The sequence below is a fragment of the Alosa pseudoharengus genome, unplaced genomic scaffold, assembly GCF_046254945.1.
Source record: "Alosa pseudoharengus isolate Yale_2024_CS ecotype anadromous, Long Island Sound unplaced genomic scaffold, YU_APseudo_1.1 YU_APseudo_1.1_scf_22, whole genome shotgun sequence".
NCBI classification, from domain to species: domain Eukaryota; kingdom Metazoa; phylum Chordata; class Actinopteri; order Clupeiformes; family Clupeidae; genus Alosa; species Alosa pseudoharengus.
In genome coordinates this window covers 11,996,853-12,011,852 of record NW_027468680.1, presented here as the reverse complement: position 1 = coordinate 12,011,852, position 15,000 = coordinate 11,996,853, and the positions used below count along the sequence as shown (strand labels likewise).

Genomic DNA, 15,000 nt, shown 5'->3' with positions numbered 1-15,000 from the left:
CTAAAGTGGCATCAGATGTCTGAATGCAGCCGGATTCAGTCCAAAGTTCAGTACCTTGCCTTAAATATGCCATTTCTCTCTTCAATGTGTTACGTTTTTATCTGCCACGTGTTTTGCATAATACCTCACTGCAGAGTTTCTTTGGACCAAAGTGTCTGCCAGATGAATAAATATAAATGTAACGCTTCCAACACATTACAAAAACAAAGTACGGCAGAAAGAGGGAGGTAGAGAAGAAACTAAACGGTTAACCCTTAAAGGAGTACCGTCACACCGGTGTGATGGGAATGTTGAGAAATGAACGTTCTAAAGAATATCTGGGTTCATTGAATTCAACATAGAATTTTAGAACCTTCAATTGTTGCGGAACTTAGAATGTCCAAAAACCTACACCTTTAAGGGTTAAATAAAAACATAGACACAGTGGAAGTGACAGAAGACATTAGAAACATTTGTGGAGGAGAGATATAGAGTGAGAGACTGACACACCGAACGGAGATTAGCGGCTCTTTGACGAGCACAGCACATGCAGTGGAATTTTGGAAATTTTTACATCCACTGAATGCACTCTGCTCCCTAAATACACCACAAGCTGAGCAGCTCGCCACCCCGCCCTAATCACTCACACCGTCACACACTAGAACCTTCCGTCAGCCTAACCTCCCCCCTCCTCGCCCTAATCACTCACACCACCACACACTAGAACCTTCCGCTAGCCTAACCCCCCGCCCTAATCACTCACACCGCCACACACTAGAACCTTCCGCCAGCCTGACCCCCCGCCCTAATCACTCACACCACCACACCCTAGAACCTTCCGCTAGCGTAACCCCCCGCCCTAATCACTCACACCACTACACACACTAGAACCTTCTGCCACCCCGGCCCCTTCCCTGTCCTAATCACTCACTCTGCCACACACTAGAACCTTCCGCCAGCCCAGTAGGGGCCAGGGGCCAAACTGACAGGTAAGCAGTTGAAGCCAAATGATAGATGAGTGGAAAAGGGGGATGAGCGCTGTGTGGAACACGGACGAGTGAAAGGGTATGGCAGCCACACCAGGGGCTCTGTGTGGTGGAGAGGTAGGGAGGGGGAGAGGAGAGGACAGGAGAGGAGAGGAGGGGAGGAGAGGAGAGGAGGGGAGGGGAGGAGGGGAGGGGATGAAAAGGAGTCGGGCGAGAATGTGACCCATTAAAGTTGGAGTGCTTCCTGATGGCGAGAGCACAGGCAGAAGGCAACGCCTGACAAGCCAAGACTGGAATGGAGGAGTCAAGGCTGGGCCAAATGGGACAGATGCTGACATTCACACACACACACACACACACACACACACACACACACACACACACACACACACACACTCCATTCCATTACAAAGACACATGCACAAACACACAAATGAATACAAAAGACTCACACAAAAGCATGTCTGAGCATGTATGAACATGTATACTTAGTATAAAGGCACAAATATGCATGCATACACAAATAAGCAAGAAGTTTACAGTATGACTAGAATATACATTACAGGATAAACATCATGTGGACATTACAGTAACACAAGGGAGTCAACCCACAAACCTGTATGACCAATACACAAACATATAAACACAAACACACACACACACTCTGTCTCTTTCTCTCTCACTCTCTCTTTCTCACTCTCTATCTCTCTCTCTCTCTCACTCTCCAAAACACACACACGTGGGCTGCTAACCTCTGCTCCATCCCACCCACCCTCCTGATTTCCTCCCGTAAAGCTTATCTTATTTGGGCAGCCCTCTCCCCCTGGGCACTGCTGTTAATTAGTTTTCTGCCCTCTCCCCCTGTTTTCCCAGCCTTCTCTCTCTCTCCCTCTCTCTCTCCCCCTCTCTCTTTCCGCTGCACGTCTGCAGAGTCAGGTGTGCTCACTGAAGTTCCCTCTTCAAAGGGGAGAAGGACGCACTATCCACAGCCACACCAGCCGTTGAGGGGGCCAGGTGGCGGTGGTGGTGGCTGCGCGCGGACCATCTGAGTGAAGGCCGATGCCATGTGCACAGCAGAAGACAGCGCTCAACTGGCAGTGGATGCTATTGCAGTAATTGGTTTTGTTGTGCACTGCAACACACCTGCATAATTCAGTTACGCAATGTATATTGCAAAATAAATATATATAGCCAGTATGAAGCTTTTTGATGAGGCATTGCACCTGTATGGCCCATGCTATCCTATATATGGATGTATGGATAATGCTATGGATTACTACAAAGCTGGCTTGTATAACTATAAAGCTCTGGTGCACTCTCTCCCTTACCCTGCATGGACCGACAGAAATCTGTGGTTTGGATGCCGGAGAGCATGCCTGTCTTTTTTTTTTTCTTCCTCCAAACCACTACAAAGGTTTGATTTGAAAACCTTTCAAATCTTTTAGTATTCGACTGAAAATCAGCAGGGAGAGAGAGAGAGAGAGAGAGAGAGAGAGAAAGAGAAAAAGAGAGTGAGAGATACTTCAGAGGATTCAACTAACACCCGTGGGCTTCGTCTACCAACTCATTTCATTATTTATCACAATGCGCAACACTCCCCATGCACCATTGCTTTCAGACGAGACACACCTCACTCACTCTCACTCTCTCTCTCTCTCTCTCTCCCTCTCTACCTCCACTCGTCCTCCCCGCTCTCACTCACTCTTTCTCCTCCTCCCACCCCCCCCCCCACCCCTCCATTCGACAGAAAATGCTTTGCGGTCCCGAGAGCCAGTGAAAATCTATATGGCGAGCTGTGCTCGACTGCACCACCGCGCCTCGGCTCACCTCCCTCCATCGCCTCTGTCCCTGTGGAAATATGGAGCGCAAACACGGCCGCACGCCACGCCACTGATGACCAAGAGCACACGCACACACTATACTCCAGAAAAAGGGGCCGCATTTCTAATTGCCCCTACTGAGATGACTAATAATGTGTGTGTGTTTGTGTGTGTGTGTGTGTGTGTGTGTGTGTGTGTGTGTGTGTGTGTGTGTGTGTGTGTGTGTGTGTGTGTGTGTGCATGTGTGTGTGTGTGTGTGTGTGTGTGTGTGTGTGTGTTTGTGTGTGTGTGTGTGCATGTGTGTGTGTGCATGTGTGTGTGTGTGTGTGTGAGTGTGTGTGTGCATGTGTGTGTGTGCATGTGTGTGTGTGTGTGCATGTGAATGTTTGAGTGAGTGAGTGAATGAGAGAGCGAGACAGAGATGGGTCCAAAAAAAAATCCAGAATATTCTCTCATGTGCCAAAACTTGTGGCTCTTGTTGACTTTGAAACGCCGGTGGGCGGCCACTCCCAATGACAAACCTGACAAGGAATAAATCACTCTGCGTGATGTCATTAGAAGTGGCCGCCGACTTCGACGCTCCAGCTGAGCGCCGCTTGTCTGTGACGGACAGGGGTGACGGGGAGCCGCCGTGTCGCGCCGCGTTGTGCGCCGCACCTTGCCCCTCCCGCCTGCCCGTCATCCACCCGAGGCGCCGCGGAGGTGAGAGCGTTTGAAGAGCATCAGCGGGCTTCTCCATGTGCCCCCCCCCCCCCCCCCTTCTCCCGTGAAGCCTGACAGTTCCGCGGCCCCAGCTGCTGTTTGGGAACGCAGCGTGCACCGACAAAACACGGCTAAATATACCTCCGGTAGCCATTTTGTTTGTGGCACGTGTTTTGTGATTGGCTGTGAAAGGGATTAGACATGCTGTCACGGGGAAAAGCTTTGCGTCGGGAGACTCAGGTGTATCTGCTGAATAAGAATAAACTGTGAAATCTACTTTTAAGATTTAAAAAAAAAATGTGTTAATTGTCACACAAAGGTCATGACTTGTCATACCCAATAAACAATCATCCATCTGTGTCAACTCAACATCAACATAGCTCTAATTTGGAGACAATTTTGTGTTTTTATATTTTCATTGGTTTTATTGGGGCTGGAATGAGTTGGCAAGAGCCCAAACCGTCTCTCCAACAGCAGTTGCCTGGCAGTACTGAGTCGACTTCCGGGGCCCAAGGAAAGCACACACACAAAAAAAACAATAAATACACCTCGACTACTAACTCTATCAACCTATCGCACATAGCTCAGCTTTTCACCACCGTCCTGCAAAGTGGCTGCAGAAGGCTGGCAATCTAATAAGCGCCACAGCAGACTCAGTTATAGATATTGTAGCTTCACATCACGTTATGAAGACCTCCATACACACTGTGCTCCAGGTACGAGGAACCGGCTCTTAAAATTGCTGCTTGGAGACAATCTCACAAATCAGGTTTCTGCTACAGTAGCCCAGGATTTATCCAATAGACGCCGTGGGCAAGACAGCTCCTGTGTGGAACATGGCACTAAGACAACACAGGCAGCAGAAGGAGCCGAGGGAAGATTTTCCTTGAAAGAGTATGGCACACTTGAATCAGTGGAAAAGTAAAGTTTTTGCCTGAAAGCGAGCAGATGTGCATTGAGTACCTAAGATTAGCCCTATTATTTTATTTATGGGAGGCAGAGACACTGTAATTGCTGTGCTGGTAAGGTAACATGGAGCACCATCTGGTGTGCCTATGGAAAGTGGAGGAAATACCTCGCCCCGTGAGAAAATATGATTGCTGCTGCAATTCTATGTTCTAAAGTGTGCTCTATGGTTATTGCAATGATGCATCTAAGAAAATGTTTCCTGGGTGACAATGGCAGGAACCATGAGTGCAAATCAAAGTAATCTTGCACACACAATATTTCTGAAAAAGTGTGCACTCTCTGTAGGATAGTTCTGCTTTATTCAACCTGTATTTGATATGAATTTAAATCCTCGGAGTGAAGTCGTGCAGCAAAGGGTATTTTCCCAGTCCCACTTCATCTTCATCATCGGTCACCGAATTGAAATACAAAAACCCAGCCATGCAAAGATCTGCTGAACCATACAGGGGAGGGAAGAACAGGCAAAAAAAATGCACAAGAGCAAACTCCCTTCGCAGGCGCTGCAGTGTAAATGGACGCTCACTGACCTGCTTGATTCCCAGTCTGTAGGCCTTGATGCGGTCCACTGAGCCCGGGTTCATTTGGGTCCACTGGAGCTTGAAGCCATACACCCGCGGCCTGTTCTGCCAAAGAGCCCCGTAGGTGTCGTAGTAGAACTCCGGTTGAAAGGCCTTACCTGCAAATGAAATATATGAAAAATCACAACTCAGAAAGCTAAATGTTATGCGAATATTTCAACATATCAAGGGAGTTTTGATTAGAGTTGTCAGGTACCTCATTTCTGTGCTGACACCTGGATGAACTCGTATTATTTTAGCATGAATTGCTAATAAGCATCCTGTGATTCATGACAGCTTTTTTCCCCCCACTGAAGTGTCCCATTTGTGTCGGAGCGAACCTTGTTTATGCCATGCGCACAAATGAGTTTCTCGCTGTCCGCGCTAAAAAGCATTGTCACATTGGCTGTTTGATTACAGGGTTGAAAGTGTTTATGAGGCCCTTTTTAAACGGCCTTAGGAAATTAGCTGATATTCTGATGGCGAGCGTTAGCAGGTTCGGAGGTCAGAGGTCAAACAGCTGAGTAATTGGAGAGACACTGGAGAGCTTTGGAGAATGTGATTAAAAGAAAAGTCACTTGGTGAGCATGAGCGAGGGAGAAGGAGGAAGAGGAGGATAAATATATATTTAAATAGCTGAAAAGACCCATCTTTAACGGCAGTTCAAAGGAAACATGGACACAAAACAAGCATCTAAAGAGGTCTCGTCGTTGAACTTGGGAGTTGACAGCAAATGAAAGTGGAGACAGAAAAAAAAAACAGCTTAGCCCCGAAAGGCTGTCCATTCCTCGTCAAAGTGAAAGGGAAAAAAAAAAACCTTGTGGTTGCTGAGACTGAAGGGAAAACAACAAGATGGAAGCCTTTTAAAATGCTCATTAGCAGTGAAAGGCAAGCCGGATAATGTGTGTGTGCCGACATAAACATGAGAATACGCCTCCATCACCAGGAGACTGTAGCTCATATGCCACAGTGGCTAGGGAGACGCATGTGTGTGCAAGAGTGTGTGCATGTGTGTGACTGTGGGTGTGTGCGTGTGCATGATTGTGTGTGCGTGATTGTGTGTGTGTCTGAGTGTGTGTGTGTGTGTGTGTGTGTATGTGTGTGTCTGTGTGTGTGTGTGTGTGTGTGTGTGTGTGTGTGTGTGTGTGAGTGTGAGTGTGTGTGTGTGTGTGTGTGTGTGTGTGTGTGTGTGTGTGTGTGTGTGTGTGTGTGTGTGTATGTATGTGTGTGTGTGTGTGTGTGTGTGTATGTATGTGTGTGTGTGTGTGTGTGCTTGATTGAAAGGTGCGGGGGGCTGGGGTGGGGGGTGGGGGGTGTTACCACTGTGCAGACGGCAAGAGAGGAGAAATGTACAATTGGCCTGTCCACATGTGAATAAGTGCCAGGCTGAGTGGCGTATCAAGGTTAGGGAGGAGGAGGAGGACAGAGAAGGGGAGAGGAGGAGGGGATACAGGTTGGAGACGCAGACTACAGAAATTGACAGAGTAAGAGAGAGAGACAGAGAGAGAGAGAAAGGGAGAGAGAGAGAGAGGAAAGGAAGGAACTTAAGGGGGAAAGCAGACGCAGTGAGAGAGAATGAGAGCATCTATAGAGAATTGAATAAAAAGACTTATGCTTAAGTCTCATGCAGATGTGCATACATATTCCTATACTCATATATGTAATACAATAGGAGATATATGTACAGAGAGATAGATATATAGCTACACAGAAACAGACAGAAGTATGTAGATAATATACAGATGTGCCGAGGAAGAGGGTGAGCCAGAGAGAGAAAGGCAATTGTGCTGATGTGTGCAGCCTGCAGATTAATCCTGTCACCTGTGACTGGTTTAGTGGCCGCCTATTAACAGGAGGAATCTACAGGAACAGCTAATGGGCCGTTCACTCTGCTTAAAGCTGCCAGATAAAGCCATAGTGCTCCATGGGATGGGGGGGGGCACATTTACCCAGGGCTGGGGCACCATGCTGCTCCTGTAGGCCTATCACGCCACAGCACGCTACCCCTGCAGATGACTACGTCTCAAAGGGTCGGGGACAGAGGGAGTGGGGGATGGTGTGTTTGTGTGTGTGTGTGTGTGTGTGTGTGTGTGTGTGTGTGGGGGGGGGGGGGGGGGGGGGGGGACTAGGTGCCCAGGCAATCATGTCTCGTCAGGCTTGGGGGCACCAATGGGGCAATCTCCTCCAACGCGCCTGTCGCTGCCGCCACTGACACGGCCACAGCTTCTCATGCCGATGGGGAATGAGAGCGAACGCCGCGTGAACAGTGCTCACACCGCTAATCGATCATTTAAAGACTGCTATCTGCTGATTAAAAGAGTGGTCGCTAGTAGCTGAGGTGAAATCTCTCCAGCCAACGATGGGCCTTTAATAATGATAAGATTGCCCACCCCGTGCTCTCCCGTCCAAAGCTAAATTGCTTTGGAATTGGCCAACTGTTGTTGGAGCACGCCTCTAAATCATATAATGCTGCCTGGCACGGGCCACTCAAACCAGGAAATCCCCCAAACCCACTCTGTGTGTGTGTGTGTGTGTGTGTGTGTGTGTGTCTCTCATCAGCGGCTCTGCAGTGCAGAACCCCTGATCTCACACATGTACACTTTAATAATCACATTACGGTGTAGGGTCTGATTGACTGAAAGAGACAGACTGCAGTGACTACAGTGGAGAATGAGGATCGGACTGCCATGGCAACAAGCCTGGCTCATTGGTGATGTGGTTTAGGGCACAGGGGTTGACCACCATGGAGACCCATTCTCAAGGCTCGCTGGGTTGAATGCTTTTTTTTTTCTGTGCCAAAAGGAATTATGTCTATATCAGAACTCCAATATTATATATTAGGATAGTACTACATTAGAGGACAGATATTTGGTTATGGTGTCCTACTTTTATTGTCCAGACCGACCAGTTTTAAATGTGAATAGTGTTATAACAGTCATGATAATGAGGCTTGTCACAAAGTCTGACATGTCTTAGTTTAGTTCCAGTTAGAAATATTTCAACACGGGGGGGGGGTGTTGGGTTCTATTTGAAGGGCCCTGGGGGACAGAGAATGGTTCTACTACTTGCATAAATCAAGTGATTAAAGCAGAGCGTGCTCAAGAGCAACCATGGCAGCAAGCTAGACACACGTCACTCAGCGCTGCTCATCAGAAGCATGTGGGCATCGAGCAGATTGGAGGGGGTGACATGCCTTTCCCGTGACAGGTAGCTTGACGGAGGTAGCTTGGCAGACCTTGAGGATGCCTGTCTTGTGTAAAACACGCGTAGCTGTAAGCATGTTTGTTTGCATGTGTCTGTGTGTATTAGTGTGCGTGAGTGTGTGTGTGTGTGTGTGTGTTTGAATAATGCAAATATGTGTGTGAGGGAGTGATTGCATCTATCTGCGTGGAACTTCATCAGCTGACGCAGGCAAACACTGTCCATCATCAAACAGCACAACTGCCAACACCAGAGCCGTCCATCCTGCCTCAGACTGAATCAACACACACACACACACACACACACACTGTCTTGCCATGAATATTTCATCTCAAAGTCCAGCTGTCACCCTAACAAGCAGTCAGTGCAGTCACAGGTGCAGCGAGGCGACACCGGGGCCACTCGCCAGCGACACACCCACACACACACACACACACACACACACACACACACACACACACCCACACACCCACACACCCACAAACACACACACCCACATACACAAACACACACACACCCACACCCACACACACACACACACACACACACACACACACACACACACACACACACACACACACACACACATACACCCACACACACACACCCACACACACACACACACACATCACACACACACACATCACACGCAAGATATTCACTCCATGCGACACACACACACACACAGAGACATCTCCAGTCGAGAGATTCACTCCTGACTTAACCTTCATCGCCGACAAAGCCGTCCAAACAAAAAAAAAACACACACACATACACACAAAAGCTGCCTGTCGGGGAAAATGACCGCCACGCGCGCGTGCGAGATAGAGAGAGTGGCGGACAGAAAGAGAGAGAGAGAGAGAGAGAGACAGAGAGAGGGAGAGATCCAGTGATTGCTCTCCTCAGCTCTCATGTGCCCCTGTGCCTACTCATGAGTGTGTCTGCATCACGCGCACGTGACGCCGCGGCCATCTAAAACTTAATGCCTGTTTGCTGTGCTTGCTGCCAACAATCCATCTTCGGACCCCTAAAACATAATGGCCATACACGTGTTTCACATGGACAGAGAGGGAGAGAGAGAGAGAGAGAGAGAGAAATAAAGAGAGAAATAATGCGAGAGAGAGTGAGAGCATAATAGAAAGAGAGGAAAGGGAGAAAGAAACAGATACTGTAGGATGGAGAAAGGGATTGATATAACCAGAAAAGGAGGAGAGAGATTGAGAGAGTGTGAGATTGAGAGAGGAGAGAGACTGAGAGGAGAGAGATTGAGAGAGAGAGAGAAAGATAGAGAGAGAGATAGAGAGAGAGAGTATTTGTTCAGATGGGTGAGTTTTATATTGGCTGGGCTTTCGGTGGGAAAAGACAATGTTGGTATGTGTGTGTGTGTGTGTGTGTGTGTGTGTGTGTGTGTGTGTGTGCATGAGACCTGTTCCAAGACATCGAAGACATAATATACATGTCATATGTACATGTAAGTAATTAACTGGTACAATTAATAGGTTAAGTCCACTGTATCAAAGAGTAACAAGGTTGTAGCAGCACAGCTGTTATGTACACTGAAGACAATGAGGCCTTGACTGGAGCTAAGAATGGTTTGTATATCAAATCTATCATGACCAGATTTACCCCATCCAGCAGGTCTCAGGTCAGCTCTTTGCCTCTGATGAAAATTTAGGCAAATTGGCAAAGTTTTGTAAAAGCACTCAGTATTACAATGTAACAACTATATGTAGGTACCCACAAATACATAATGCAAGTACAATGACAGTACCTGATAGTACATGTTGTTACACAGGTTGTACCACTGTACCTAATTAGGTAGGTACACTGTAACAGCGACAGATTAAAATAAAGTGATACCTATATGCCTGCTGAGCAGCAGAGGAAATGATCAATGCAAATTATATGATTAGTGGCGAAACATCTCCAAGAATAACCTAAGCATCAGAGGCAGGTAGATCATATTGAGCTTCTCCTCCTCACTGTTCATCGCTAACGAATGGCTCATCAACTCTCTGTGATGTATAGCCCGAGAGGCCAAAATAAGAAAGAAATCCCACAGGAGTCAAAAAAAACAAAAAAAAAAAAACAACGAGGCCGAGCCGAGCGACAACACGGGCAACTTACAGAGTGGCACAGAATCAAAGACGAGCCTCTCTCTCTCGAAGACCGACTGAGCCAATTGTTCCGGGTGACGAGGCGAGGCATTTCTAGCTTTGCCAGTTCAGGTGAGAAGCAGCCAATCCCAAAATGTCCACGCTCAGAACCACTAACAGAATCTAGGGCAGCACCAGCAGTATTTGTGTTTTTATTTCATGTCTAACACTGGCTACATGGGCTAAACAGGAGAGCGATGAAATATAACTTTTTTTTTAGACATTTTCCACGAGTACGTCCTTCAAAGTCTTTTACAATTTCTACCAATTTCCCCCATCCTTTTCTTTGACATCAAATGTATGTATCAAACTGTATAGTTTTCTGTCTTTTCAACGAGCAAAACAATTGCTTTTTGTGCTTGCATGAAAAGCAGTTAATTAGATTTGCGTGAGCCTCGTGTTTATCGACAGTGACAAGGACATCACCCTGAAGCATTTGACCAAAACTGTGCAATTAAAATTCTAAGACGAGAGAGAGAGAGGGGGAGAGAAGGAGAAAAAAAAGATGTGAAGCTGGGATGTGGACTGATATCTGAAATCAAGAATACAAAGAATGGAGCAGGGGATGGGAACAGACCAGGCAGGGTCAAAAGCAGATTCATTAAAATGCTGTTGTACCCGTCTAATTAATTACCCATTCTTCCCCCATTCACAGGCCTGTTCTTTAACTTTCCAAAGAGTGAAATCTGAGCTCCAGGCCTGTTTAAGACCATCTGCAATTATTCAAGCCAGAGGAAGAGACAATGGAACATTCCGGATGATGTATAAACAAATAAAGCACTGCACTTTTAAAATGTGAACAAAAAAAATGCATTGTCATTTTGGCTGAGTCACTTTCACTAAAAGCCACCAACTGTCAGAAAATAACATATATACATTAATGTTGTAGTTGATAGCACACTCTGTATATATAAGGTAATTATGTAAAGTAATATATAATATTCAATAAACAGTTCAATTAACAGCACTGATGCCACTGTTCAGTGAGTACATTAAAAAGATATCGATCATCAATAATAGATCATAAGCTGCTATATAGATCATGAAATTAAAATAATATTGTGTCACTATGCTGTTTATTCCACAATCAGTACAGATAAGACAATATGTAATAATCGATAAATAGTATAACAATAACAGCATTGATGAAACGGTTCAATAACAGCACATGACAAATCATAACCAGTAGTAGCATTGCTAAACACATTGTACGCAATAATTGACTACTAGACTGGCAGTGCTTCCATATGCCAGTGGGCACGGCTGTAATAGAGTTGCCAGCTCTGCCAGGCTTTCTAGGCACATCCCTTGAAGGCTGGAAGTACTGCATTGACGGTGACCTTTATGACATGTCAATGATGGCGCTGGAATCCTGAGATCCTATCCATCCTGGGCTGACTGTCAGAGCTACGTGCCAGGACTGCCCGCAGAGACCCAGTGCCAGAGGCCTTGGACAGTATGCCATGCATATGATATACAAAGCATTGCCCAAGCATACTAATGCTTTAAAAAAAAAAAAGGCTACCAGAACTGCCAGCTTTTCGTGAATGCAGCACACTGTATATGAGACAGAGCAGACATGTAACCTCAATAATGAAAATAAACAGTTAATGTAAACAAAATAAGCTGATTATTGTATTGTGCTTTTTCTGGTGGAAAAAGGTATTCATGCTGTACAATGTTTCAACTTTGACTCGGCCCAGTTGTCTCTTTATGACATGTCGTTGAGGTAACGGCAGTTGCGTGTTGTCATGCCGGGTTTCTACTGCTCAGAGCACTGACGCATTCGGGCCTGTTGCGCGTGGCGATGAAATGGCATCCAGCTCTGAGCAAACATGCACTGATAGTTGCCTGCTCCACATTGTTAGCGCTTAGCGCATGTCAAAACAAACAAATCACGCTGCGTTGGCACTGCATCCTTAAAAGACTCACGACCCAGCGATCGATACCATTCTCATGCCATTCTGAGATGATTTTCATGGCCGAGTGGAAACCATTTACCTTCAACTGTCATCACTCTCTTGTTGGCTCTATTGTTTGGGAAAGTCGCTTGGATAAAATGTCATAATAAACTGTGGCACTGCAATCATGTTTACGTAACCTTACATGAACTGCAATGTTTCCTACAGGCATTTGCTCTAATTTGATAATTCGACTGAAAGACATTTCACAGCTGACGGTATACAGCATTGGTAGATGTGCCAGGGACAAGTAAAAACAACTGGACTGTGACAAAAACAACACATCAACCACGCAGCGAGACTCTGAAGTTAAGCCTAATTGCAGCATTGTGGGAATGCTGTGATTGTCTCGCTTGACCTTAACTACAAATACTGCGGGCGATATGTTCCGAGACACAGGAAGTGGCCATGTGGTTCAGCCTGAGTGCTCGGTCTGTCTCCGACGGCCTCATCAACACTTGCTGTTATCTGGCTTGGCTCTTCACACTGTGGCTTTATGATGCAAACCACTCGATAAACTCAATTATATCTTGGAATTAAAGCTCTGTAAATTTAGAAGTGGCTTAAAACATCACACAGAGTGCATCTCAGTTCAGACTACTCAATAGTGCTTGATAGATCACACACTATATTAAATTCAAACCCAAAAGCCAAACATAACTGAACCCTAATAAATTTAACTGTGCTTAACTTCAAATAAATTCAATGTTGCAACTAAAAGCAACGTTAACTTCCTATCCAAGCTAAATACAGTCCAGCTCGATCAATCTCACCAAAGCGTTATGCTGAATTCTTCAACAAGTTGGACAAGAAAAGTTGGGCAAACCCTTTCTTATGCACACCTGGCCCGAGGCTGAATAAACGACTCCTAAACGCAGCTGAAACTACAATGAAAGCCACACAGAGGCAATCAATCAATCCCATCAGACCCGTTGGTTAAACACTGTATTGACTGGCCCTCAAGCTGAATGCAAATTGCTTCAATGAATTAAGCAACAATGGGCAACAGAAAGATCAATGCTGAGGTCAGAAGGTCATGATACTGTGAACACAGTGATGGAAACTACTTTATATCAACATACTGCATAATCATATAATCTATGACCAATGTTGACCACTGAGTTTTTCCGTACATATTGTAGTTGTTTTGTGATATTGCAAACTTTGTCAAAAACGGTGCTAAATCCTAGCTTGGAAAAATCTAAACTCATTCACAAAGTGAATAGAGTCTGGTGATTGGGAAACATTTGCAACACTTGCATCGCAACAGGCACTAACTTTGAAATCATTGGTCCAGCCTTACTAATCACATTGATCAGAGATTCCTAACATTACTTCCTACTTCACCTAAATTTTACAAACTGACAATAAACAGCATCAACAGTCAGGAAACAATGTATGTGGGTGTACCTTTGCTGTAAATACATTTCTGTATCTTTCCAATTGCATTTTTTGACATTTGCAGGTGTTTCTGCTTCTGTTTATCACAATATGTTCCCCTCGTCATTGATTGGCCTGACATTTCTCATGTTTGAGGGAAACGGTTATGAACTATGGAGTTCCAGACAAGATCTCCCTGAAAGAAGATCTAGGTCGGCGGGGCTAGGCTAAATAAATCCTTCTAGGCGTCAAAAAATGAAACTTTGAAAATAAAGGATAGGCCTCACAGTTATTTTGTTAAACTTTTTTTTTGTTTAAATTGCTCCATCTTCAGTGTGCTATGGCGGGTGAAATCGCGTGAAAACTATAACTGTGAGTTCCATCCTTTATTTCTGGTAAAGTGCTTGAGGAGGTTGAGAAGCACCGCACACCCCGTCTCCATATCAATGCTTTATTCAATCGATAATGTTTTGGCCTGGGCCATTCTTTAGATCGTTGCTAGACATATCATGTCATTGCTTCATGCTGTCTGAAATAAGGCACTCCAAACAGTTAAGTCCCAGACCAGCCCTCTCACCTGTGACCAGGAAGGTGCATCGTCCAGCCCCAGCCTCGTTGGTGATGTCGCAGGTGTACTCGCCGTAGCCCTCGCGGTTGAGCGCGCGCACGTGGTACTCGGTCTCGTCGCGCTGGTTGAAGTCGCCCACGGTGAGCAGGCGCGTGCCCAGCTTCCACTCGTACTTGAGCACGCGGGACGGGTGCGCCCGCAGCACGCGACACGTCAACGTGAAGGCGCGGCCCAGGCCCTGCCGGATCTCAGTGTAGATGGGCTCCACCGCCGGAGGGTCTGTGTGAAGGATGGAGAGAGAAAGACAGAGAGAATGAGACAGGGTCATCAACAGAGGAAAGTCACAAATGGGTTAGAAAGTTGGGGGGGGGGGGGGGGGTTGACTTTGCTGAGTTGTAGGAGGTTCCTTTGTTAAAAGTGGGTCACTGTCGTGGTGTCATGCTGAAAACATTTTAATGTCAAGGTTTTATGAAATGGTTGAACTGAGGACATGGGTCTATCTCGTTCCTTCAAAGCAATCTTCACAAAATTTCATGGAATACACAACACAATACACAAGTTTTGCTTCAGTTTAGAAGGTCTAAAAGTTCACAACAATAATTATCCCTGTGTCATGTAATTAAAGTACTAATTAAAGTAAACATTGATCTTGCAGTTATTATTTCTTAATGCAAGAGTGATTTGATGCAAAACCATGCATCCCTTTGTCATCTGGCTACAC

The 15,000-nt window shown here is 45.9% G+C and overlaps 1 protein-coding gene across 1 annotated transcript in view; it reads right to left on the bottom strand.

Annotated features, from left to right (window-relative positions):
• The window catches only part of mdga2a (MAM domain containing glycosylphosphatidylinositol anchor 2a), a 139,837-nt gene that overhangs the window by 45,443 nt on the left and 79,394 nt on the right, over nucleotides 1–15,000 (bottom strand). Inside the window, exons 9-10 of the mRNA XM_076300123.1 lie at nucleotides 14,289–14,558; nucleotides 4,984–5,132 (exon numbers count right to left, since the gene is read on the bottom strand). Coding sequence (XP_076156238.1) covers nucleotides 4,984–5,132; nucleotides 14,289–14,558 — 419 coding nt within the window. The remainder of the gene's footprint in view (nucleotides 1–4,983; nucleotides 5,133–14,288; nucleotides 14,559–15,000) is intronic.